Raw genomic sequence first — 25,750 nt, forward strand, 5'->3', positions numbered from 1 at the left:
TGGAGCTAGGACAGATGTTGTTTCATGACAGCCGGGCCAAGGATGGGAACCGAGAGGTTCAGGAGGCCCCGGGGGAGCTGGGTACCTTCTTGCACTGCACACACTGCAGGGCGTACTGCTTCTCATAGCAGGGCACACAGAAGTTCTGGTTCTCCTTGGGTATGAAGCTCTTGGTTCCAATGGGCTGCTGGCAGCGCTGACAGGTGAAGCAGGTCTCATGCCAGCTGCTGCCCTTGTATTCCATCTTTCGGGTACCTGTGGGGAGAGGGCGAGAGAAATCAGCAGCTGTCCTTAGCCTGGCTTAGAGTCCCAGTGGCGTCCCTCCGCGGCCTGTTACCACGGAGTCTCGTGATATGGTAAGTCTCTTCTGCTCTCAAAGACTCACCTTACCTGGAGATAATTTCTATTTGACTTTTGATCCAATGCTTTACATGTGATCCTAGAAATGTGATCAATGTGATCCTAGAAGAAAATGGGTATGTAGTAGGCGCTTGAGATTTACCTTAAATACGGTGGTTGGAAATGTTAAATGAAAATCAAAATCTAAGCTCTTTTCTGCATCACGAAACGTAGATGAAATTCAGCACAGCTCATTCTTTATTGTTGTTGTTTTGTTTTTGTTTCTGTTTTTCGAGACAGGGTTTCTCTGTGTAGCTTTGCGCCTTTCCTGGATCTTGCTCTGTAGACCAGGCTGGCCTTGAACTCACAGAGATCCACCTGCCTCTGCCTCCCAAGTGCTGGGATTAAAGGTGTGCGCCACCACCACCCGGCCAGCACAGCTCATTCTTACAGGGTAGTGTTGGTGAAGGTTGCCACATAGGGATGATAACAGCCTCCCTCTACACTCATGGTTTAACCTTCCATGGTTTCAGTTACCTATAGTCAAACTTAGGTCAAACTGAAAATATTTAATAGAAAATTCCAGAAATAAGCAATAAAAGTAATAACAATTAAAAATAAATTGTGCACACCCTTCCGGATAGTATAGTGAGGTATCACATTCCTCTATCCAGTCCAGAGAAAGATGGACATTGTCCTGTTGCCCCATGCATCCCCATTGCGTGTGCCACCCACCCACCCACCTCAATTACAAGACCAACTATCATGGTACCACAGTCCTTGGGTCCACATAACTTTACTTTACCTAACATTATTGTGTTCAGCTTACACATTCAATTTTATCAGAGAGCAGAGTAAATGTAGGCTGAGCACGATCAATGGTGGGTCTCAGGTTATACTCGTTAAGGATGGAGAGGATACTGCCCATTCTCCTGTTGTACTTCCGCTAATCAACATCCCTCTGGTTTAGAGTGAAGCAGAAGTGACTGGAGGCCAAGGGACGGCTCAACAGGTGAAAACTCTTGCCGGGGGAGCCTGACAACCAGGGTCTGATCCCGGGAATCCGCCATAGAAGGAGCAAGCCAAGAGGTGCCCTGTGACCTCCACAAGTGCACTGTGGCATGGGCATGTCCCTCCCCCACCTCTCCCCCCACATCACACCTGCACACAAACAGACTCACGAAATAATAAATAAAATAAATAGATTTCTGGGGAGTTGGTGATCTGGAGCCTCCAGCCCAGTGCGGTGAGGCATTTCTGCAACACCTGCTGCACGCAACTGGCCGTGAGAAAGCCGCGTTGTGATGGGGCTCTCTGGTTTTCCACACGGTGCCATGAACTAGAACTAAAGCTACTCTTGGGTCCCTACCATCATTAAATAGTTCTATCGCTCTTCCAATCAGTCACTACGTCCTAGAAAACAGAAACACGTTCTCGGTCACTCCACCATCAGCAGCCCTGATCAACAGCAAACACTCTGGATTTATGGACTGATAAATAAATAGCTCCAACATGGGTTTTTCATATCCCCAACATGGGTGCGTATTTATACAGTGAGCTAAATCAAAACACTTTATATGAAGCAGTAGACTGGGAAAGGATGTGATGAGTGAAGAATGGGATTTCTTGGTTGTGATACCTCAGGTACAGCCCACAGCACAGTCTGTGGGACAGAACTACACTGCTGTCTGTTTCTTAAATGTTTGGGTTTTTGTAGACGTAACCAACCGTCTTATTAAATAAGAAACACAGAACCAATGCAAAGAAGAAAGCTAAGAGATCAGAGCTAAGAGCCTTATCCGCCTGCTGCAGCTAGCCTCTTCAGCCAAGAGACCTCTCTGAAAGAGACCTACTTCCTGTCTGTTTGTCTTTATAGAGACTTTCTGTTCTGCCTTCTCATTGGTTGTAAAACCAACCACATGACTGCCTCGTCACTGTCTGTTGTACAGCCCTCCAGGTCTTCTATGGTATTGAGATTAAAGGCGTGTGTCTCCAATGCTGGCTGTATCCTTGAACACACAGAGATCTACCTAGCTCTGCCTACCAAGTGCTGGGATTAAAGGCATGTGCCACAAACGCCCAGCTCTGCTATGGCTTGCTATTAGCTCTGACCCCCAGGCAACTTTATTTATTAACATACAAATAAAATCACATTTCAGTACAAATAAAATATCACCATAGGTTTTTGTGTGTGTGTCTGTTTTATGGTATTGAAAATTGAGCTAAGGGGGCCTCTTGCATGCTAGGAAAGACTCTACTGCTCAGCTATACCTGTAGCCCACAAATAGAGTCTGTGTAGAGCCCAGCCAAGCCCATCCATTTACTTTTATAATCTCTGGTTTGGTTTGGTTCCGTTTTCTAACAGTGCAGAATAGTTGAGTTTGTAACAGGGACCGGGTCATCTGCAACTGCATAAAAAACATGTTTCTGGCTTTAAAGAAAAAAAAAATGATAGCCCTGGCTGACCTTGAACTCACAATCCTCCTGTTTCAGCCTCTAAAATAGTGTGGGGATTCTCCCTGCAGTACCACATCTGGCTTTTGTGGTTTTGATGGGAGAATTTTTTCAGCTGTGAGGATCATGTCAAAGATGCAGAGTATGGGCTGGGTGATGGCATAGCCCTTAGACTTCACTTGGGCCCCAGGAATGAGGGGAGGCAGCTGGAGGGGCCCCTGCAGAAGCAAGTGGATAATGCAAGTGCCTGTGAACCAGTCCTTAGCTCTCAGTCAAAACAGCAACATGTGGGCTATGCTTTAGCTGGCTGGAAGGCAGGTCAGAGACGTCTGTGCTGCAGGTGGTTAGGAACACACTGGAAATTATTACATGGTTACTAGGCAGCATTCTTGGGCCGCTTCCTCAGCTTCTAATTCTTCAAAGGGCAGAAATTCGGGTTCTGTCTTACATAGACTATGTAAAATGTGCAGGGCACATGTGTGGGTAACACCCAGTGAATTTGAAAGTGGAGGCACACAGTCTGTCCTGGGACAATGGGTCCTGAAGTGAAAAATGACATTAACAACTGGAATCCGGGTGAGAATGAGTTTTAAAATGTGTTCCCTTGGCACCCAGGGGCTGACTCCTCTACCACCGTGTACATCTCGGTCCCCTGCTCTTGTCTGAGCTGATGCTGTTAAGCAGGCCACCAGCCAAGTGACTTCTCACTGAATACGGTTAGCTACAGCTCTCTCAATGGCTCACTCTTGGTGTGTGCTCAAGTAAATTGTGTTTAATTGTATTTGTTTGTTTTTTGAGACAGGGTCTGGTTTTGTAGCTCTGGCTGCTCTAGAATTCATTATGTAGACCAGGCTAGTCTAGAACTTGCATCTATCCTTCTGCCCCTCTGCCTCATAAGTGTTGGGATTACAACTACCATGCTGGGCTCTGAAGTAATCTCATATCAACACAGGGCTGGGGAACTGTACCTTCAGGAAACGTGCTGGGAAGGCTGCCCACTGCCGCGGCGTCAGAGTTACTGTGAACTGTAGTTAGCAGAGAGCAGGAGAATACCTTCTGTTAAAGGGGCTTGGAACAGTGTCCATCAGAGAGGAACAGACTGTCTGGAAGAAGGGGTTCTAGTCCCATCCAAAGAGACAAGTGAGGAACCAGGAAGACATGGATTCAAGATTAGAGCCGGCGAGTCTCCGTGAGCCTTCCTCTTTCTGATATTAACATGAAACCTGCTGCCGGGGGCTACTAGCATTCAGGTCATGTGGACTGGCAAGACTCAGGACGCGAACTGGCAAGACTCAGGACAAGCTTACGATGAAATTCTAGTTTCTTGCCTTTTCAGTCTGTTGTATGGAACTGGGTAGAGAGTAGGATTTGGATTAAGCCTCTGTCCTGTGAACCTGAATCCACTACCAATACTACACAGAATCTCTCCCAGTATTCACCTTGTTCCTTTGTTTTACGTTTTAATTGGTATATCATATTTACATTTATCTAACAAGGTAGAGTACTTTGAGTGATGATTGTAAACAGTGAGTAGTGATCACATCACATTTCTAGGTACAGGCATGTCTGTAGTACCAGCCATTCAGAAGGCTCAGGCAAGAGGATCTCTTGAGCTGGAGATTGAGGCAAGTCTGGCAGTGCAGAGATACCCTATCTCTTACTAACCAGCAATACCAACAAAACCCTGGTCTTGACGCTGCTATGAATGGTGTTTTTCGGTGGGATTACTGGCTGCAGCCAGCAGACTCAGAATGAAGCGGATTACACCCCTTACAGCAGGGGGGTCTCCCCCAATCAGCTGAAAACCTTCTGAGTAGAGATCAAGGTTTCCTCCAGCGTAGGAAGTCTCAAGACCAACTCAGAGATCGCCTGTGTACCTCCAGCCTCCCGTGGAATCTGGATGGTTCAGCGGAAGCTGAAGTGTGGGGAATGCCCCCCAGATGTCACACTTTCCACCATCATAAGAGGCAGTTCCTTGACATACCTGTACCTCCCCCCTCACTAACAGCCTGCCTTGAGTCTGTCTCAGACAGGTGAAAATTACAAAAAGCCAAGTTCCCGTCCCCAACATCCCCTGAACTGAGATTTTTCAAACAATGTCAATGAATCAAGGGCAGGCAAGTTTCTGAGACTTGTTGGGAGAGGGGGCAATGTCCCCAAGAGAGTCTGTGACTTCAGAACTATCATTTCTGCCCTGGAGAGCTGGGGATCCAGAGCAGGAGCCAGGGTGTATCCTGGACCGACCGGGCAGATGGAGGAACAAAACAAACTGGTCTCCCATGGCTCATTTGCTGTTCACAAGGATATTCACAGCACCAGAGAGGCTTCAGGAGGAGCTGAGCATAGAGGGTCAATGCTGTGGCCTATGTCCCTGCTGTGCACAAAGGGACACGAGTGTGGTACGGTCCCATCAGCTGCGCTGCTTCTGAATTCAAAGCAACTCTGATCGGCATGGTTCACTTAACCGTGCACTGAGAGAGGAGAGTCTTGCAGACCATGACCTCCTTGTGAGGTAAGCAGACCAAAGCTCACATAGCTCCTGGCCACACCTAGGGCAAGAAGCAGAGACCCTGTAGGTTCTTCTTCCAGCACAATGGATCACATGGGGATGCATCATCAGGATGGATTCCAGGACTGCTCTTCTATCCCCTGCTAGAGAGGCTATGTGTGCTCACTACAGCACAAGGCCTCTGTGATTCTTCCGTCTCTACCTTCACCGTGATGTCCCCGAACTCAAGTGAAGGAAATGAGCCGCCCTGCCTATGTGGACTTCCTTGTTCACTTGTCCCACACCCACGCTGGTGTAGTTCGCCAAGAAACTGCCCCACTGTTCACTGACAACACCAGTCTTTCCTTTGTCCCTTTACCTCCCCAGGGCCCGCCTGCCTGCTCCCAGGCACGGAAGATCCTTCTAAGCATGAAGGACAGGGCAAAGTGGAGGGACCAGGAATCAGCAGGAGTCACGCAGAAGTGGGCGGAGCACTGCAGCGAGGGTAACAAACAAAGCCAAAGGGGAGAACAGAGACAGCAGTACGCAGAGCCTGTGGCTGGGCTGCAGCTGTGTGGCTGGGCTGCATCTGTGTGGCTGGTCTGGAGCTGTGTGGCTGGGCTGCAGCTGTGTGTCTGGGCTGCAGCTATGTGTCTGGGCTGCAGCTGTGTGGCTGGACTGCAACAGTGTGGCTGGGCTGCAGCAGTGTGGCTGGGCTGCAGCTGTGTGGCTGAACTGGAGCTGTGTGGCTGGGCTGCAGCTGTGTAGCTGAGCTGGAGCTGTGTGGCTGGGCTGCAGCTGTGTGGCTGGGCTGCAGCTGTGTGGCTGGACTGCAGCTGTGTGGCTAGGCTGCAGCTGTGTGTCTGGGCTGCAGCTGTGTGGCTGAACTGGAGCTGTGTGGCTGGGCTGCAGCTGTGTGGCTGGACTGCAGCAGTGTGTCTGGGCTGCAGCTGTGTGTGTGGCTGGGCTGCAGCTGTGTGGCTGGGCTGCAGCTGTGTGTGTGGCTGGGCTGCAGCTGTGTGGCTGGGCTGCAGCTGTGTGGCTGGACTGCAACAGTGTGGCTGGGCTGCAGCAGTGTGGCTGGGCTGCAGCTGTGTGGCTGGGCTGCAGCTGTGTGGCTGAACTGGAGCTGTGTGTCTGGGTTGCAGCTGTGTAGCTGAGCTGGAGCTGTGTGGCTGGGCTGCAGCTGTGTGGCTAGGCTGCAGCTGTGTGTCTGGGCTGCAGCTGTGTGGCTGAACTGGAGCTGTGTGGCTGGGCTGCAGCTGTGTGTCTGGGCTGCAGCTGTGTGTCTGGGCTGCAGCTGTGTGTCTGGGCTGCAGCTGTGTGTCTGGGCTGCAGCTGTGTGTCTGGGCTGCAGCTGTGTGGCTGGACTGCAACAGTGTGGCTGGGCTGCAGCAGTGTGGCTGGGCTGCAGCTGTGTGGCTGGGCTGCAGCTGTGTGGCTGAGCTGAAGCAGTGTGGCTGGGCTGCAGCTGTATAGCTGGGTGGTAGCAGCATGGCTGGGCTGTAAAAATGTGGCTGGCTGCAGCAGCATGGCTGGGCTGCAGACATGGGGAGGGTCCAGAGAGACCCTGCCCACCAGAGGAATTGCTAACTGACTTTTTTGGACTCTCGTTCAGAAGACCACAGACGATTTAATTTGTTTTTCTTTTTTAGGATAGAGTCTCGTGTTGGATGTTGTCTGTTTTTGTCAACTTGATCTGAGGTAGAATCCCTGGGGAAGAGGAGCCTCAGTTACTAAAAATGCCCCCATCAGATTGGGCTGTAGGTTGATGATTGACATGGGAGGGAGCAGCCTTTGGCGGGCAGTGATCCAGTGCCCACTGTCGTACCCCACGTGGGCTCTAAGTTTCTAATGAATGTGGCCTAGAACTCAACCACCACTGGTTGCCATGCAGCTAGCTGTCTTCCCCACCCCTCCCCAGCTGTGCTCGGGGCCGGGTCCTTCCGTTCCTGTCACAGTATGTCACAGTCATTTAAAAGTCGTATGAACCAGAGAAGTGTTGTAGCAGTAAGAATCTACCTTACCAAAGGTCTAATTATCTGCTTTGGAAAAGTATTACTTCTCGCCCCATATATCTTCCCCCGATACTTCCCATATGTCAGTCTGTCACCCAGAACTCTGCAAGTACCTCTTCTTTGCCAAAAGCAAAGCAAGCCAAAGATAAGACAGGAAGTGGAGCTGCTTAATCACTCTCCCACAGAAGGGGTCGGAGCTTGAGTGTTGTGGATACAGCTCAGTGGCAGAGTGTACTGGCATGCAGGAGGCTGTGAACATCCAGGGCGCCACAAGCCAGAGGCTGCCTCTAAATTGTCTCTAAGCATCATGGTCTTCACACACTGATGAGACCTGGCTACCAAATGGCACAGAATTATTCTGTTGGTTGCTTTGGATTTTAAAGTTGGAACTACAAACTCAAAAAACTATTGACTCAAATCGAACCCCCCCCCCATATCCCCTCCTGTGTGTGTGTGTGTGTGTGTGTGTGTGTGTGTGTGTGTGTGTGCTCGCAGAATAGATGGGAAACATGGCACATATGTGTAGAGGTCAGAGGTCAGCCTCAGATGTTGTCCCTCAGAAGTTAGTTTTTCTCATGGGGACTTTGGGCTCTCTGATTAGCCAGGGCTGGCTGGGTTCTTCCAGATTGTGTATCATGTCTCAGCATGTGAAGACACATTCACTGAGAGCTCTTGTAGTCAATACTGAACAGCCAGATCATCTACGCTCCTGTCACAGCAGTGTAGGCAAAATTGGAAAGACCCAGGGAGAATGGGAGGTCCCTCCACCTCCAGCATGTCCTTCTTTCGGGGATTAACTGCTTCTGAGACTTGTAGTACTTTTCTCCTTGGTAAAAAATGGTTGTCGTATCTGAGGTAGGGCAGTCAGGACAGAAATAAAGGGTGACAACATCTTTCCAACAAAACGCAAGTCCCCGTGAAGAGCTCACCACGGCCCTGCCACGTGGGGGAGCACTACACATCTGTGGAAGTGGGTTACTGGGGCTGAGAATTGGAGCCTGGAGGCACACTTGACCCCAGTGGCCAATAAGAGCTCTTCCTTCCTGTGAGCGGCTGCTGTAAGGGTGGTCACCGACCAGTCCCAGGACTCTCTTCCTTCCTGTGAGCGGCTGTTGTAAGGGTGGTCACTGAACGGTCCCAGAACTCTCTTCCTGTCACTCCCACTGTGTGAGGAAGACTGCTTGCCACATGTAAAGCAGGAATGAGCCATCAAGTAGAGAGACTAAAGGTGTCAATCAACATCCACTTGGTCAGACCAATGTGAACATTGCAGAAGATCAGTGTGAACATTGCAGAAGATTTAGTGTGAACATTGCAGAAGATCAGTGTGAACATTGCAGAAGATTTAGTGTGAACATTGCGGGAAGATCAGTGTGAACATTGTAGAAGATCAGTGTGAACATTGCAGAAGATCAGTGTGAACATTGCAGAAGATCAGTGTGAACATTGCAGAAGATTTAGTGTGAACATTGCAGAAGATCAGTGTGACCATTGCAGAACATCAGTATGTACAACACATAAGATCAGTGTGAACATTGCAGATTAGTGTGAACATTACAGAAGATCAGTGTGAATATCGCAGAAGATCAGTGTGAACACTGCAGAAGGCCAGTGTGAACATTACAGAAGATCAGTGTGAACATTGCAGGCAATTAGTGTAACACTGCAGATCTGTGTGAACATTGCAGAAGATTTAGTGTGAACACTGTAGAACATTAGTGTGAACACTGCAGAAGCACCTCTTTAGACTCCTCTCCAACCTCCCCAGCTGTTCTGACATGGGGGTTTCGCAGCTCACACCCTGTGAGGGTGACGGGAATCAGGCATTTTCTGACTGAGCCATCTCCCCAGCTCCAACTTCAATTGTGTTTCCATGCATTATTACTGCTTCCATGGGCACAGTGGAGTTGAAAAGTCTCCTTCACCCAGACATCGAGTGCATACCTATAGTTCCAACTACTTGGAGGGCTGAGGCGGGAGGATCATTTGAGCTTTCTCTCAACCCCTCCCCCACCACATGCAGCCTTACAATATTTTCCAGATTGGTCCTAAATGTTTCGGCTCAGTTGAAGCTTATTCTTTTGTTGCTGTTTTTAAACAGAAAGTCCTCATGTAACTGGCTGGCCTAGAACTCAGAGATCTGCCAGTCTCCATCTATGGAGTGCTGAGATTAAAGGTGTGCGCCATCACACCTGACATTGGATGTGATTCTTAAAGAAAAATAATACTTTACAATGGCTTTATGTTGGTCTCAGTTACCAGTGGAGCAAGCTGAATTTCTTTTAAACTTCACTTTCAAATTTAATATATTTGATAGCCCTACTTAAAAGTTTGGACTAACAAACTTCAAATTCTTAAGTAGCAGCAAAAATAAGTTAAAATTATAGGTGTTATGAATAATGAAATATTTTAAGTGCTAAAATAGCTAACACATAAAGAATTTTCAACTTAAAATCATAAGTGCAGATTGCTTTCTCAATATGTACTTTAAGACTCAGTATTCCAAGGTTAATTCACATTTTTAAAACCTTATGCACACTTTAGCAGTTACTTAATATTACCGTGGTCTCAGGGGTGTGCAACCAGTTGACACACAATACGATATTGTGATCTACAAATGTGTTGGCTGGCATTCATGGCTATCCTGGGACACAAAGTCTGTGGGCCACAAAGTGGATACAGCTGGTGATTCTAAAGTTTCTGAATGTGTCTGTTTTCCTTTGATCCTAAACCTCCCTATATTTAAATGATTCCAAAAGTGATGTCTTGTCACTCTAAATTATTTAGTTATCTTACCTAGAATCTGGCAGTCCGGCCCAGGCTGCCTCAGCTTCCCGACTGGCCAGGTTCAGGACTGTATAAACAGACTGCCTTGTGAACAGTTTGCATTCACTGTCTATACCCAGTTTGTCCACTAGAGGACGCCTGATGGCCTTGCTTGGACCACAGTCTGCACAGGCTGTCTGCCTTCCCCACAAGAACAGTTCAGAGCCCACATACCCCAAGTAACATTTCCCTGAATTCCATCTGCTCACAGATGTCTCTGTCCTCAGTCATCTTGCTATCCCCGCTGAATCCTAGTGGTCTGCTTACAGGTGCATCTGCCTACCTCATCTTCAGGGAGGGCATACACTTCCTAATGACACTTTCATGGATGGAAAACTCTCTGCCGGCTTTGTGTAGCTAGTCAGTAGCCATGGATGACATACGCTGAAAGCTACCTGGCTCTTAGACGTAAGTGAAGACCTGTATTTTCATTGGCTGAACCAGGCAACTTGAATCTGGACAGCCTTTAATAGGTCACGCGAAGGCTATCCCTCACGGTGGCCCCTGAATCCACCACCTATGCCTGTATCACCTTTTCTAAGTCAAGTGACATCAGAATCCTGGGCCAGGTTCTCCGAGCTGCTCTAATGCCCATTTTCACGTCATGTGCATGATAAGATTTGCTTCGTAAACCCCATATTTGCATATGCGTGTCTGCGTATATTTTTGCAGTGAGGATAATCAAACCCACATGCTCGCCAGCACTCTACCACCGAGTTACACCAGTCCTCCATATATTTTCATCAGCTTACGTTGGCAGGTCTCAAACTCACAGAGATCTGCCTGCTTCTCCCTCCGGTGTGCTGGGATTAAAGGCACGGACCATTATACCTGGCCTGTTCACTCAATTTTTAAAAGAAAAGATTCCTTTTTTCCTACACAAAACCAAAAGTTGAGAGGGAGGGAGGGAGGGAGGGAGGGAGAGAGAGAGAGAGAGAGAGAGAGAGAGAGAGAGAGAGAGAGAGAGGAGACACCATCTTCTCCAGGTGAAAAAAAACAGACACTACCTTATCATTATGTCTAGTTCTTAATCCAATTGTGCTTCTGTCCTTTTTTGATGTCTGTCTATCTAGGACAGGATTCCATGGGGCCAGGCAGAGGAATCAGCTCTCAGGCCCCAGCTAAGCCACATGTAGCTCTTGACCAGTCCTGACACACCAGGACACAAGTCATAGTTGCTGAAATGACTGAGCATAAATTCAGCAAGCCGGACAGAAAGGGAAAACACACGTACTGGGAAAAGTCAGGCAGAGGAGGAGATGTATTTCCAGGGAACGCCTGGCATTCTTTTACTGGCCAGTTCTCTCTAGTCATGGACAACCAACGGCAGATCAAGAATTTCCAAAGACAGCTGTGCGCCCTTTAATCCCAGCACTCGGGAGGCAGAGCCAGGCAGATCTCTGTGAGTTCAAGGCCAGCCTGGCCTACAGAGTGAGATCCAGGACAGGCACCAAAACTACACTAAGAAACCCTGTCTCAAAAAACCAAACCAACCAAACAAAAACACAACAAAAAACTCCTCAAAGAAAACAAGTGTTTCCTTAGAGAACTTATACAGATTTCGCCTGTTATTATTTTCCACATGGCACAGTAAAATGGGGTTCATATAGCACTTGAAGGTTATTTAAAATACACGGGAAGATGTTCTATTACCAGCATTAGGCATTTTGCATAGGGAGCTTGAGAATCTGGGGTTTTGGTAGCTGGACCTAAGCCCTGAAAACACCAAGGGGTGACTGAACTTAAGTTCCACTTAGAGATCCCACTCCTCTGAATGATACACCTCATCCCTCCCCCAACCCCTACATCTTTTTTTCTCCCATTTTTTTGAGACAACATGTCTCTGTGTAGCCCCGGCTGTCCTGTAACTAGCTCTGTAGACCAGGCTGGCCTCCAACTCAGAGATCCGCCAGCTGGGAGGAGAGGTTACCACCCCCACCTCTTAGGTCGCTCACACACATCTTGTAGTTCAGGGGACAGCATTGAAGTAGCACCACCAGTGTCTACGGCCAACGGGGAGTCCCACCCCCCCACCCCCCCCAGCCCATCCCCGGACTGGCTCAGCGCCCCCCTGAGCTACGTGCACGTGCGGGAGGCACGTGTCCTGACCTGGCATGATGGTCTTCTTGCATTCCTGGCACTTGGACGAGTACTCGTTGGAATAGCAGTCGGTGCACAGCAGCTGCTCCTCCTTGGCGGCGAAGGGCTTGTCCACCAGCGAGCTCCCGCACCTGGAGCAGTGGAAGCAGCCTTCGTGCCAGTGCCGGTCCTTGTAGGACAAGTCCTGGAGAGCCAGACACGCCAACAGTCAGAGAGGCAAGACAGGGGAGGTCGAGCTGCTGTCCAACTCAGCCTCGCATGATGGGGCACCGCGAAACTCTCGGGACAAACACGGACCCCGGTCGGCTGGGGCCCGGGAGCCTTGGTGCGCTACGTTGCCAGAGTGCACATGTACATGTGTGTGTGTGTGTGTGTGTGTGTGTGCGCGCGCATGCGCGTGTGTGTGTGTGTGTGCGCGCGCGCGCGTGTAAAGATGGAGAGGGAGGACGCAGGGTGGCTTTTGGAAAAAAAAAAATGTACTTCCTGTAAAAAGTATATTCAGAAGATGGGCCGCTGTGGTCACACGCACGGCAGGGAGACCCCGGGTGTGGGGGCGTTCAGACTCCAGGGCAGGATCCTGGGCCCCGTGTTGGGAAGTGAATCAGGGAAGAGAAAGAGCATCTGTGTGGATAGCTGTGGGCCAGGAGAGACAAGAGACAGGGTGTCTGTTAGAGCTTCATGTCACTTCGGGCCAGGCCAAGCCCAGGGTGAGAAAGTTCACGTCCGTCCAGGTGGATCGGGATATGTTCCTGCCAGCATGGAGTTCTGGGCATCCGGGAGGCTCTAGGGAGTAAGAGTCAGGTTGTGGTGACGGAAGAAGGGCACAGGGAGGGGAAGATGAGGGCGAGCACGGACGTGGGTGGGTGTGCTCTGGACTGCCTCTCAGAGGGAGAGATGAGGGTTTGCACTGGGATGCCTGTGTTGCAGATGTCAACAATACGCCTGCGTAGGCCTTGGAAAGATAGAGGCAGAAGCCTTAGTAAATAGTAACGAGGACCAGAGTCCAGGGGAGGAATCCTGTCGGCTCTGTGCTGCCCCTGATCTTGCTTGAAGAATGAGAAAAAATCGTGTCTACGCCTCCCCTAGCATTTTGAAAGCTCCAACATGGAGAGAAGTGACAGTCCTTTCATGCCCAGCTTCACGTTAGAACGTCTCTGTGCCTGCCATTGCAACCCTGACCCACACCCACACCACCAAAGAGAAACAGAATATGAAGGCACCTCGTTTCCTGGGCTGACTTCCAGCTAAAACTATGAGCACCCACAAGCTTCAAGAGCAAACATCCCAAGTCCTGTGAGCTACACCCAGGTCAAGCTTAGAGAGATACGGGGCGGGAGGCGGGGAGGCCTTAACATATATCTCTTGGACTTGATCAGAAAGTCCTAAACTCAGAACTGAAACAAAACTAGAACCATTCTCTCTCTCTTTCTCTCTGTCTCTCTGTCTCTCTGTCTCTCTGTCTCTGTCTCTGTCTCTCTCTCTCTCTCTCTCTCTCTCTCTCTCTCTCTCTCTCTCTCCCTCTCCTCCCTCAGATCCCTGAGTGTCCAGGGGTTGATCCTTTGAGGAAGGGAACCAGGGAGACGGCTCACCAACATGCTGGTCTCCCATAAGCCTATGAATGATGAGAGCAGGGAGAAAGGAGCAGAGGCCTAACCTGTCTTTTGCAGGTTTAATACTTAAATATTTTTAGAATGTTTTTTGGCAGGGGGAGAGCACATGCACTTAGTTGCTTATTCTAAGTGAAATAAAGTATAAACTGCTTTCATTTGAACCCACGTGTCTGTGTGTTAACTCACTACAAATGGCTAAGCGAATACAATGCATATGTTATCATTATATATATAATTATATATATGATACATGATATGATATATATTTTGGGATTGGATATAACATGGGTATTCTCTCCATGCATATACTGCATTTCATTTCTTCAAAATGAAACCCATCAGGGGTCCAAATAGCAGAGAAAAAACAGACTCAAAAAAAAATAATAATAAGCCACAGAAATTTGCACTATCAATGACGATAATTAGGACTGTGTTGTAAGCTCAGTACGTAGTTAGTACTGAGGCTCAGAAACATGCCTCAGCTTGCCCCCCTGCCCCCCATGCCCCCCCCCACCCCCGCGCTGTCACACAGCTGGCATGTACTCAAATCAGGCCTTGGACTCAAATCCTAATGCAAAGCTGTGGGACAGTTCAGTGGAAGGTTGCTTTTTCAGAAGTTCGCTGGCCTTCCTCTGTGATAGGTCACCCGACCAAGGAGGGCTCTGGGCGGAAAGGCTGCAGATTGCTTTCCATGGTAGGTCACCGCTGGACAGAAGTGAGGGAGCCAAGTCAGAAGCCTCTATTGTAAGGTGGGCTATGGTTAAGGGCGGGCGACCCTGCTGGGGTGCAGGCACTACACACACACACACACACACACTGTCACTTTTTATCAGTGAGCAGAAAAGCGACAGTTTTGTTAGTTGCTTTTCACAGGGACAAAACACCATGACCAAGGTAACTTATAAAAGAAGTATTTAATTGGGCTGAAAGTTTTAGTGGGTTAGAATCCATGGTGGTGGAGCAAAATCATGGTAGCAAGGAGAGCTGAGGTCTCACATCTCAGAACGGCAAGTAGCAGGCAGAGTACGCAGTGCATTGGAGATGACAAAGGGTTTTGAAACCTTAAACTGGCCCTCAGTGACACAGTTCTTCCACCAAGGCCACACCTCCTAATCCTTCCCAAACAGCCTGAGACTTACAGGGGGCATCTCATTCAAAACACCTCAAGGATCCAGGAAATTTGTATTTGGGGGTAACCTTCAGAAATGGCAAAAACAGAGGGGGGAAACCGTAAGAACTACATTATGAAAGTGAAGCCACCAGATATCACCAGTCCCCACCCAGGTTAGCGAGTCCCTAGAAGGGCAGAGTCCTCTGCACTGGTGTTATGAGATATTTGCAGAAAAGCTGGCTGAGTGCTCTAAAACTCATTTTTCTTTCCACGGTGACCATTTCTGCCAGGAAAACACAACAGTTAAAGACCGTCTTGCTGGTAGTCATGTGACACTCACAAGTGTGACCTTGAACATGAGCACTGACTATCATGTCCTTTAGAGGGAAGCATCAGCGCAGGGCTTCAGACATGCCCAAGGCTAAAGCCTCTACTGACTTGACTTACTCCTCATGGGACACCCCAATTCTCAGCCACAAACCAGAAGGAAAGTGCCTGCTTCTGGCTGCGACACTTCACCTTTTGCCTCCGCCACCGAATGCTGCCCTTCCTTTCAGGCTGCTGAAGAGTGGAGCCAAACAAACAAACAAACAAACAAACATCCCATCCCACTCAGAGAGCCAAGTCAGGCATACAGAGACCAGGAGGCCTATCAAGAGTCAGGCAGAGCACTCCCAGCTGCCTTCCCAGGTCCAGGGCTCTTGGTGCACATTTCCTAAGGCTTTCCTAACTCACCTACCTCTCTTGCACATGCCCTCGAGTGCATTTGCACGAACACACACACTCACCATGAGCAGCATAGTGCATATTAATCATTCTTAACCCTTTCTGACAGACATGTTTTCTCTGAAGGTAAATATCAACCTCTGACTATATTCCTAAATTCAGTGATGGGCCGGAAAGAAAAACGCTACTAAACAGGGTTGCACAGCCGTTGTTGGCAGGTCCTGGATGGGTGGGTAGGAGGATCAGAACTGGTCCTTCCCCTCTTCCCGCTGGAGGTGGTGATGACCTTTCTGTCTCAGCATCAGAGCATGTGAGATGTGCGGGCAGGAGGAGAGCCTGGTGTCACCCACTTTACGTGGTGAGTGCTGTTATGGGCTGGGTACTCCCAGAAGCAGGAGACTCAACAACTAAGGAGCCCAAGGGCCAGACCCTCAATCCTCCACACACCCGGGGCATGGCTGAGGGCCAGCCCTGAGCCTCTCAACCTCAGACTTCTCCCTGGAAAGCCAGGAGGACAGTGCCTGCTGTTGGCTGTGACAGGAGAATGCCTTAAAACATGTAAAGCGCTTGTGGCAGTTTCTGCTGCATAGGGGCTGCTCAGTGAACGCCAGCTCAAAGTCAGTCATAGAAGTGGTGGCCCGAGCGTCACTCACTGGTACTAAATTTCCACACGAAGATGGCAACAAAAATCAGAATTTCTTTCATTCTTGTGTCCTCTTGGTTTTGTTTTTTGTTGCTGTTGTTGGTGTTTTTTTGTTTTTGTTTTTGAGCTTACTGTAGAGGCCAAGACTCAAACTCAGTATTCTCTTTCCTTAGCCTCCCTAGTGCAAGGGTTCCAGGCATGAGACACCACACCCCATTAAAAAATTTTAACATCTTAAAAGCTCCCACAGGAAGAATTCCGACACTCTAATTTTGTATAGTGCTTATAAAATTTCCTTGGTCCTTATATTCTAAAAATATGTTTCTAAATTCATCTTGCCTATTTCAAGCTATACAATAACCCTATGAGATAAGGCTTTATGCTTATGCGTGAGTATGATTTGACGCAAGGATGCACAAAGCTATGTTTCCTCCAGCATCCCCCAACCCACACCCCCAGATTTCTACCATCACTGATTCAACGAACCAAACTCCGGTCCCATTTTTGTCTGTTTGTTTTTAGGTGGTACATCAGCATCAGCTCTTTCCAAATAGATTCCAACATGCTCACCCAGCCTTGGCTTGCTCCGGCCCTACCCTTTTATACCTCCATCCATCTCTCTCCTCCCTGGCAAAATGTGGCTCATGGGCAGGCTCTGCCCACATCCCACCTGCCTGTGAAAGTTCTGGCCAACCCAGAACCTCAGGCAATTCTTTCAGACTCACTCATGCAAAGCCGTACGTCACTTCTGAGGCCACTGGGCTCTTCCTGGGGTTCTTAGGCTGTGCTCTGCGATCACTTGATGATCCGGTCACATCTTCCTGCGGATCTCACTGTTTACTGTGCTAATCAGGAAGTGGTGAGAAGACAGTGACTGAGACTGCGCATTTCACTTGTTTCAGAGCACAGAGTGGTTCCCAGGCCCGCTTGGTTTCAGTGTCTTGAGTCTTAGTGCGAGACAAGGTCTTAGTCCCAGGATTCCCTGGGGGCTCAGAGACAGTTCAAAAATGCCACTCAAAAACTGAGACGATAGATAGGCCAGAGCTGACCAATGCTTGACATTACATGCCTAATATTCATCATGAAGGCCCAGTGCCAAGTAATCTTTCCATTCCTCAGATTCACAGCTCCAAACAGAGCTTTAGTTTTCGTGATTAGCACCATGCCAGTGTTGGCTAGTTCATTTTTTTTTCTGTCTTGTTTTGTACAAAGGACTCTAATATCCACAGATTCTGAATCCTTAGGTTCAATTAACCACAGATGGAAAAGATTTGAAACGAAAACTTCATCTGTATTGAACATGCACACTTTGAGGGGCTAATATTCCCTAAACAAAACAACAGAGCAATTCTTTACGTAGTGTCTATACCGCGGTGGGTATCACAAGTAGCCTAGGGAGAGTTTACAGAATGCTGGAGACAGTGTGTAGTTACATGGAAAAGCTATACTCTTCTCTATAAGAGACTTGATCTTCATGTTTTACTACTAAGAGACCCTGCACCCAGTCTCTTCCAGGTACCGAGGACCACACTGCGTCACGAGCATTGGCAATGACAGCACTTAGATGCTAAGGGGCGGGGCAGCTGGGACTGGCTTAGCACGAATGAAGCCCTATGCTCATCCCAGCACTGGAGAGAGGGAGAGAGGGAGGGAGACAGAGACAGAGACAGAGACAGACAGAGAGACAGATAGAGAGGGAGGGAAGAAAAGGAAAGGAGGCAGGGGAAGGAGGGAGGGAGGGCAAGAGAGAGATTAAGTTTTCTAGAGGGATTGGAAAAAGAAGGGGAAAGACCCTTTATAATTTCCAGAAAAACAAAAAGAAAACCACCAGGGCTAATCTTGAGGTCACAGGAAGGTCATCAATGGCAGTAAAATGTTGAGACACTCGGAAGAACAGCACAAACACATCTTTTCAGACCGCAGTTTTCACTTTGAGAACATTCCCAATCTAGGACGTGCTTGTTGCTTGCCTCCAAATATGCCCTTGTTGGGTCTTCAGCTGAGCCCTAGAATCTGAAGAGTCAGTGATCTGAAGGGACACCCCAGGGCCTTTGCACAGCTGGAGGCAATTCTAAACGGCAGGGTCCCTACTGAAGGCGGCTGCCTTCCCATGGCTCCTTTGCATGATCTTCTACCTAACTGAGGAGACGCTTGGCTGTCAGCTTCCCGTACTAACTGCTTCTCAAGCTGTCTGATTTCGGAGTGTAAGTGGACTTGCTCATCAGTTACATCCAGTGCACTGAAAAGATGTTCTGCTTTGAGACTGTTAGGTGATCCTGTGTCTACTGTGTCCTTTCAGGTCCTTACAAATGAAGTCTGGAGGAGCGGACAGCAGGGAAAAGATGGCTGTCACACAACCGTGCCAGAGAAGTCCAATTTCCTCACGTTGCTAATTTCCCTGACAGTTCCGCGAGAAAAGCAGCCTCATTTGACAGATATGGAAATGGGGACTCAGAGGCGGCAGAGCTGCTTCCTGTCCCAGAGCTTGTTGAAGATGGAACCAGGCCTAAACCCAGGCAGAGCTGCTCAGGGTCCTGCCTTGAGCATGCCATTGAAGGATGCTGTCGGACCTTCTGAGCTTCCAGGTCTTTCTGATAGAACCCGGTCAGTCAGCTTTATTCATCACCCTGAAGGGCCTGATTTATTAAATTTCCTTTAAATGCAGTGTTTATTTTAAAGGTTGTCCAAATAAATCCAATACTCACCCTTTACTACAATTTTAGCGTCCACACTTTCAGACACCTAAACCAACCACAATATAAAATTGTTAACGTGAATCTCCAGAAATAAACAATTCTTGAGTTTTAAGTTGCAACACATTCTGAGGAGTGTGACAAAAATCTCAAGACATTTCACTTTGTCCCAGACGGGGCACAAATCTTCTTTTGTCACATTGATTATGCAGCTCTCAGCGGTGACATGCTACCATGCTGACTGTAGGGCTTGTACAGATCACAACCTCAGGTGTCCACCAGGAATCCCGGCATGCACCCAGGGGACAAGTAGAATTATTATACCCGTGATGCCTGTGCCCATTACAAAGTCTGTGGGCAGATTCTACATGGAAAAATCTGTAAAGGTGGTTTGCTCGTTACAATGTGAGAAATCAGGCCAATGGTGCATCTGATAGAGAAACTTGTGTGCAGGCCTGATCCCTGGGTCCCATAAGTCAGAAGAAAACTGACTCCCTGGAGAGTTGTCAACTCACCCCTACACAAACACACAGCGACCCACACATACCTACATTCACACACACAAGCACAAAGTAATAATAATAATAATAATAATAATAATAATAATAATAATAATAATAATAAATGAATTTAAGCATCCTGATTTGGAGAGTACTGACTTGATACATTTTTAAAACTGTATTGTTATTATTATTTTGTAGACAGGGTGGCCTTGGCTGGCCTAGAATTTGCCATGTAAACCGGAATGGCTTTGATTTCGCAGAAATCCACCTGCCTTTGCCTCTGGAGTATTGGGATTAAAGGCATAAACCACCACACCCAACACAAAATCTCATATTTTCAAAAGAAAAAGAAAAAAAACAACTTGAAAGTCATTCCAAAGGGAAAGCATCAAGTTTGAAAGAGGCCATGAAAGAAAGAATGGAGTAGCATGCTTAGCAGAGAAGGGTCCAGAAGGGCTGCAGGCAAGGTCTGCATCATGCTGGCAGGAAGAATGGTCTCTTCCTAACAGCCCCCTACTCTACTGGTGCGCAAGAACTTTCTAAAACACAGTAGGAGCATCTAGATCTCCCCTGGGTACATGAGAATCAGAGTCTAGCTGAGAGCTCACCCATGCAATCCCCCAAACAAGGATCTCCTAGAGTTTCTGTTTAAAAAACCTTCCCACATTGAGAAATTGCATTCTGAAGGGAAGAATTTGTACTAATTCCATTACTACTTCAATGTTTCCCTCCTAATTGACTAGTAAAGCCAATGAGTAGCCCATGAATGTGCTCAGAGCTCTTGAATCAACCCTCCAGGCCACACCTGCTGTCATTATTAGCTTTTAGTTAGGTAGAGATAACACCTGAGTATGGGCTTTGATGTCCGCAGTTGAGGAAGTTTGATATAATCATCTATTCCGTGTTTAACCCATAAATATCCCAACCTTGTCCTCGGGAGTGGACCTGAAACTTCCTCTTACGTCTCCACAGGCTTGTGGAATAAACTCTACTGGGAAGCTCACTATTTCAGTGACTGGCATACTGTGGTGGACAGGGACAGGGGATACAGTGAGTCTGCCTCAGTAGCACCAGGAGGCTGGACAGGAACTAGAGAACAAATACGGCACCGTTTCTGCAGCATACTTACTGCTACTGGACAGGAGAAAACCAAGGACCTTTTCCATCAAGGGAGACAGTTGGCAGAGGTCAGGCAAACACCCCTTATTCACAAGACTGACCACTGAGAGACCGTATGTGACCTGAAGACCATGGCCAAGGCTGTGTGCAGGTGGGCAGGGAGCATATAGCTTGTTGGTTAGGAACCTTCCATGACTACTGCTTCCTAATCACAACCCTCAAGAAGACCTTCAACTCTTCTAAGCCTCAGAGGCTTCTACATACGATGGGATGAAAATGTCCTTATCAGTGGGAGGGCCCTAGAGGGGTTTAGATAAGGCAACAGAGTAATTTCCAAGTGCCAGAGCCAAGTAACTACACAGCAGGTGCATGACTATTACTGCTCTCATCACAGCGCCCCCTCAAGTTACACTGGGGTATGACAGCCTGCCCAGCGTTAGGACTTCCCTGGCAAAGACATGAATGGAATCTTCAGTCTGCTCAGTCTGAGGCCCTTTGTTAAGGGCATTAATTTTTCAGATGCATAGTGCTCTATGAGAAGTCTGTTTTTCTTTACTTTCTGAGGTTCAGAACTCAGGTTGATAAAACAAATCTTATAATCAGTACAATTTTTTTTTGTGCTACTGTCTACAGGTGTCCAAGAAAAATTAAGAGGGATGTAGTATTGCAGGACAATAAAATCACATTTGTATTGTGACTTCTCAACCATTCCACCGGTTGTCAGAATCAATGATCTCCTTGCCTTGGGTATCATGGCATTTCCAAAGAGAGGCTGAATGGGAAGAAGAAGAGAGCGAGGTGGCTGCCTGGGACAATTAAATGAAAAGATGTATACTGGCTACAGGGATGGGTTCTCAAAATTCATCTATCTCATTTAAAATTTAATCAGTACCTCAAAACTAGCCCGATTCCCAGAGGCGTGAGTATATCTTAAAATTTTACACAGAAGCATGTCTTCCAGAGAGTTGAGTGCCATCTGTGGAGGCAGGACTGCTTTAAGAAGACAGAAGACTGAGTGGCCATTAGCTCAATTAAGTACCCCACCCTCCTGCTGCAACTTTTTACTTTACTTCCTGATGTAACAGAATCTTTTTTTTTTTTGGTCACCGCTTCCTTCACAAAGTCAACTAGACAACTACATTTGACATTCAAGAAAAGCACAACAAACAGTGTAAATCCTCCCGTGCAAAAGTCTCACTTCAACCCAACGTCTCTTTGTTCCCAAATGAGGAAAATCACAGGGCAGGACCCACACCCACAGATCTCCAGTTGCTGGTGTGAGTTGAAAAGTTCAGCGCACTAGCTTTTGACCCCTTCTGCAGGCTTGTTGATGTTGGCCCCTGGGTAGAAACTCTTGTTTATTTGTGCATAAAATGTCTTTGGAAGGAAGACTGGCTTTTGGGGTCTTTCCATGAAATCATTCTGGAGAAATGATAAGTGACTCTTGTCTTGTTTTTACTTCGGCCACCAGTCAGGGATGACTAGCCCAGATATGCACAATATTTCCTTAACACTGGCATTCGTCATCAGAACACTATGTAGACCTCTCACCAACTTAACTCTTTCTTCCCCAGAAACGGTTTTTATAAACTACTTCTTTGTGTCTCAGTCTACGGGGTTGTCTTCCACACTGACATTTTTTACTGATACATCCATCACGAAAATGGATAGAGAGGGCGAGGCTTGTGAGAGGCGTGTGTTAGCGAGAGCATCACAGAAAGAACGGAAAAGGAATTGGAGAGAAAGCGGAAACATGGAGCTTACAACATGGCAGCTGCCATTCACGGTGGAGACTCTGTGTAAGGACACTTATCACCATAACCCCACTCAGCAGACACCCGATCTTCCATTTTACAGATGTGGACAGGAAGGAGCACAGAGGGGCCAAGTAGCTGGTTGAAACTCAACAGAAAGGCATGAGACTGTCTGGCAGCTGTGTTAGAATACTTGGCCTATTAAATAATTGGAGAGATTGCTACTGTCTGGATCTCAGGTTTCCTCCAAAGTCCTATGTCGTAACGGTTTAGTTCCCAACCAGGAGCTATTGGGAGGCTGCGGAACCTTTAGAAGATAGAGAGGCCCTTAGATGGTTGGGGTGTGCCCTGAAAAGGGGGTTGTGAGACCCTGGCTCCTGCCTCCTTCCCACTTTGTTTCTCAGGTTACAGAGTACGCAGTTTTGTTTTTCCATGTGCATCTACCATGATGGGTCGCCTTGGCACAGGCCTCAACAAAAGTGGTGTGCCCATCCAATCGTGGAGGGACCCCTCTAAAGCTAGGAGCCTAAATGACTCTCTCTAAGCTAATGATCTATGCTACCACGATGGGAAGCTGAGTAAAACACTTGCCACCTGGAACACAGCATACACTAGCAAGAACTGGAGAAGAGAGGAAATGCAATTTGAGATGGCTCAGGTCAGCTGTTTGCTCGCAGTAGTCAAACCTCTGGGCCTTTTTAATCATCTGTGTGACACAACTGATAAGTTCCCTCTAACACTCCACACAGCACTCCTGTTCTGAAGCTGAAGCTACCTGGCTGCAGCTTGGCTTTGAGTGACTCAGGTCCACATCCTTCATTTCTGTTCCCAATGGAAATCCTTCCTCAAAACTTCGATGCCTAGCAACAGAAATTACCGGCACACCCATTTGGCTACTCTTTTCTAGGAGACAGATGATAAAAGAATGAGCAAGGGGCATGCACTGGACATGCCTGAATGTTTCTACTACAGACAGAGCCTGAGTCAGTCAGTCAGAAGTTACAGATTGATTTTTATAGTCACGGAAGAGAGTGGTAATCCCAATTGGCATTATATTCCACTGGGTAGAAATCCCAATGGAACATAAAGTACTGATAGCAGAAATTAGACAGGACAAGGCCACAAGTTTCCTTTGAGACCCTAGGGAATCCCCTAGGGACTCTGAAGTGGCCCCATTCGGTAATCAGTTCTGTGGCTGTGGGGGTGGCAATCACTTGAAGAACTTAGTGTGTTCTAGGAGGGTTTTTGCAGGTAAAGATATAAAGAATCTTGCATGGACCCCACTATAGTTGGGGTCTGAGATGTCCCCCAAAGGTCTATGTGTTAAAGCCTTGGCATCCAGCTTGGTGCTGCTAAGAGGTGGTAGGTAGGACCTTCAGGAAGTGGAGCCTGGGGTGGGGGATGTCACTGGGGATGTGCCCCTGAAGGGAATATTGGGGCCTTAGGCCTTTCCTATTTCTTGCCAGGAGGGGAGAGGCTTTCTCAGTCTCATGCTCCTGCCATGGTGTGCTGCCCCAAGGTGACAATGCCAACTACCCAAGAACTGGAAGGCCTCAAACTGTGAGGCAAATGAAACTTTTCCTTAGGAGTTGTTAGTCTCTGGTACGTTGTCACGTAGATGGAAAGCTAAGACAGACCCTCCGTTGTGGGACCCAGGTTAGGCTATGTGTGACCTTTCATCACTGGCCAATGAGCAGGAATGAAGCCGCTTCTGTCACCCCATGCTGTGCTGTCTGTGGGAAGCTGCTGGTTCCTTTGTTGTATAAACAAAACACAAACCCCATTCTTCTACCCCAAGGGAAAAGAGTCCCCCATACCCCAAGGACGTGGCTGCTTTTCTGGGTCCATTTATCTAGGGGGCTGACTAGATAATGCATCTATACATTCGCTCCTCAAATATTTACTAAGCAGCACCTGTTTCCATGTTAGTCACCAAGAGGCAAACAGCAGGGGCAGGAGAAGGCTTTCCCATTGCCCGGAAGGGTGGGGCTAGATAAGGGCCCTAGTAACCAGCACCGGGAGAGTGGACTTAGAACACCAAGCAGACAGCCTGGCAAGGCGCTCACCGGATGGGCAGGGACTGCATCGTGGAGAAAACAGCTCTGCCCAGCCTCATAAGAATTCAAGGCCACCAAAGGGGACTTTCTTAGACAGAACCTACCAGGAGATAAGGTCCAGGATGCCAAGAAGTAGTTTGGTCTTGGGAAGGCCTGGGGGGTGGGGGGGTGGGGGGGCAGGGAGAGTGGTCAAGAGCCAGCCCAGAGCTACCTTGCAGTCGCAGCCAATGGGTGTGCCACACTCCTCACACGTGTTGGCGTAGAGCTCCTCGAAGCAGGCCACGCAGTGTGGGTTCTCCTCCTTCAAGATGTACTTCTTGCCGTACAGAGACTCGTTGCAATGGTGGCAGTCAAAGCGTTCAGTCATGTTGACCCCGACTCTACAGCAACCTGTGACAAAGGAGGAAAAAAAACCCACACTTCAGACTCAGGAACCCTCCGCGTCCCCTGCCCACGAAGGCAATGAAGCGGACGGACGTTCAATGCTCAGGATTTCCAGTGCAACACTTTTTTTAGCTGGAGGAGTTTTGTGTTTCCAGGCACTCCATGCATTCAAGCAGTCATTACTGACTGGATCCGAACGTCGGATTCCAGAAAAAGCAGCAGCACCTCCGCTTTACCCTAGCTATGGGTAGGCTTCCAGTGCCTGACCCTGCCTCACCTCTCTGCCCTCAAAATAGAAAGGCAGGCACAGAAACAATATGTCTATCTCTATAAAAAGATTTTCCATGCGCTCTGCTTTATGATTCATAAATTTGAATAGGAAGAAAAGCATGGTGGTACAAGGCAAGGGTATCTGACAGGGAATTCTGTAGTCAGAGGCCAGGAGAGTCTTGACCTTGACCTGAACCCACACTGGGAAGTACAACGTAGACGAAAAACTCCCAACTTCATTTAGGGAGTCATTTCCCCTGGATGAAAAGGTCTCCCTCCCTCCTTCAGCTCTTCAGGTACCGGGAGAGCAGGATAAAGAGGAAGAGGAAGGCTTGGTTCCAAGAACAGGGATTAGCGAACAGTTGGGAATGCAGTGACTACATTCAATGACTTTCCAGGAGACACCTCAAGCGTTGCAAAGGGGGAACAGGAATGCGTCTCCATGCCAGACATGTTGCATTTTTCCAGGATGAGTATGCAGTGTCAAGAGAAAGAGATGTTCTGTAGGGTGGAGGAAAGGAAGTGACTGATTTTCACCTCCCCCCAACCTTAAGCTATCATCCCTAAAAGTCATGTTAGGACTAGTTTGGATACAAAAAGCCCATTCTGGGAATAATGGTGCGGACAAAGGCTTCGGTACATTGAAATTTTAGAC

General features: G+C 48.1%; 1 protein-coding gene across 2 annotated transcripts in view; it reads right to left on the reverse strand.

The window, feature by feature from the left end:
• The window catches only part of Fhl2 (four and a half LIM domains 2), a 77,883-nt gene that overhangs the window by 7,809 nt on the left and 44,324 nt on the right, over positions 1 to 25,750 (reverse strand). For both annotated transcript variants that reach the window (XM_028865814.2, XM_028865815.2), the window contains exons 2-4: positions 24,653 to 24,831; positions 12,235 to 12,409; positions 86 to 255 (exon numbers count right to left, since the gene is read on the reverse strand). In XM_028865814.2, coding sequence (XP_028721647.1) covers positions 86 to 255; positions 12,235 to 12,409; positions 24,653 to 24,808 — 501 coding nt within the window. In that variant the 5' untranslated portion in view covers positions 24,809 to 24,831. The remainder of the gene's footprint in view (positions 1 to 85; positions 256 to 12,234; positions 12,410 to 24,652; positions 24,832 to 25,750) is intronic.

The sequence above is a fragment of the Peromyscus leucopus genome, chromosome 16_21 (assembly GCF_004664715.2).
Source record: "Peromyscus leucopus breed LL Stock chromosome 16_21, UCI_PerLeu_2.1, whole genome shotgun sequence".
Classification (NCBI taxonomy): Eukaryota; Metazoa; Chordata; class Mammalia; order Rodentia; family Cricetidae; genus Peromyscus; species Peromyscus leucopus.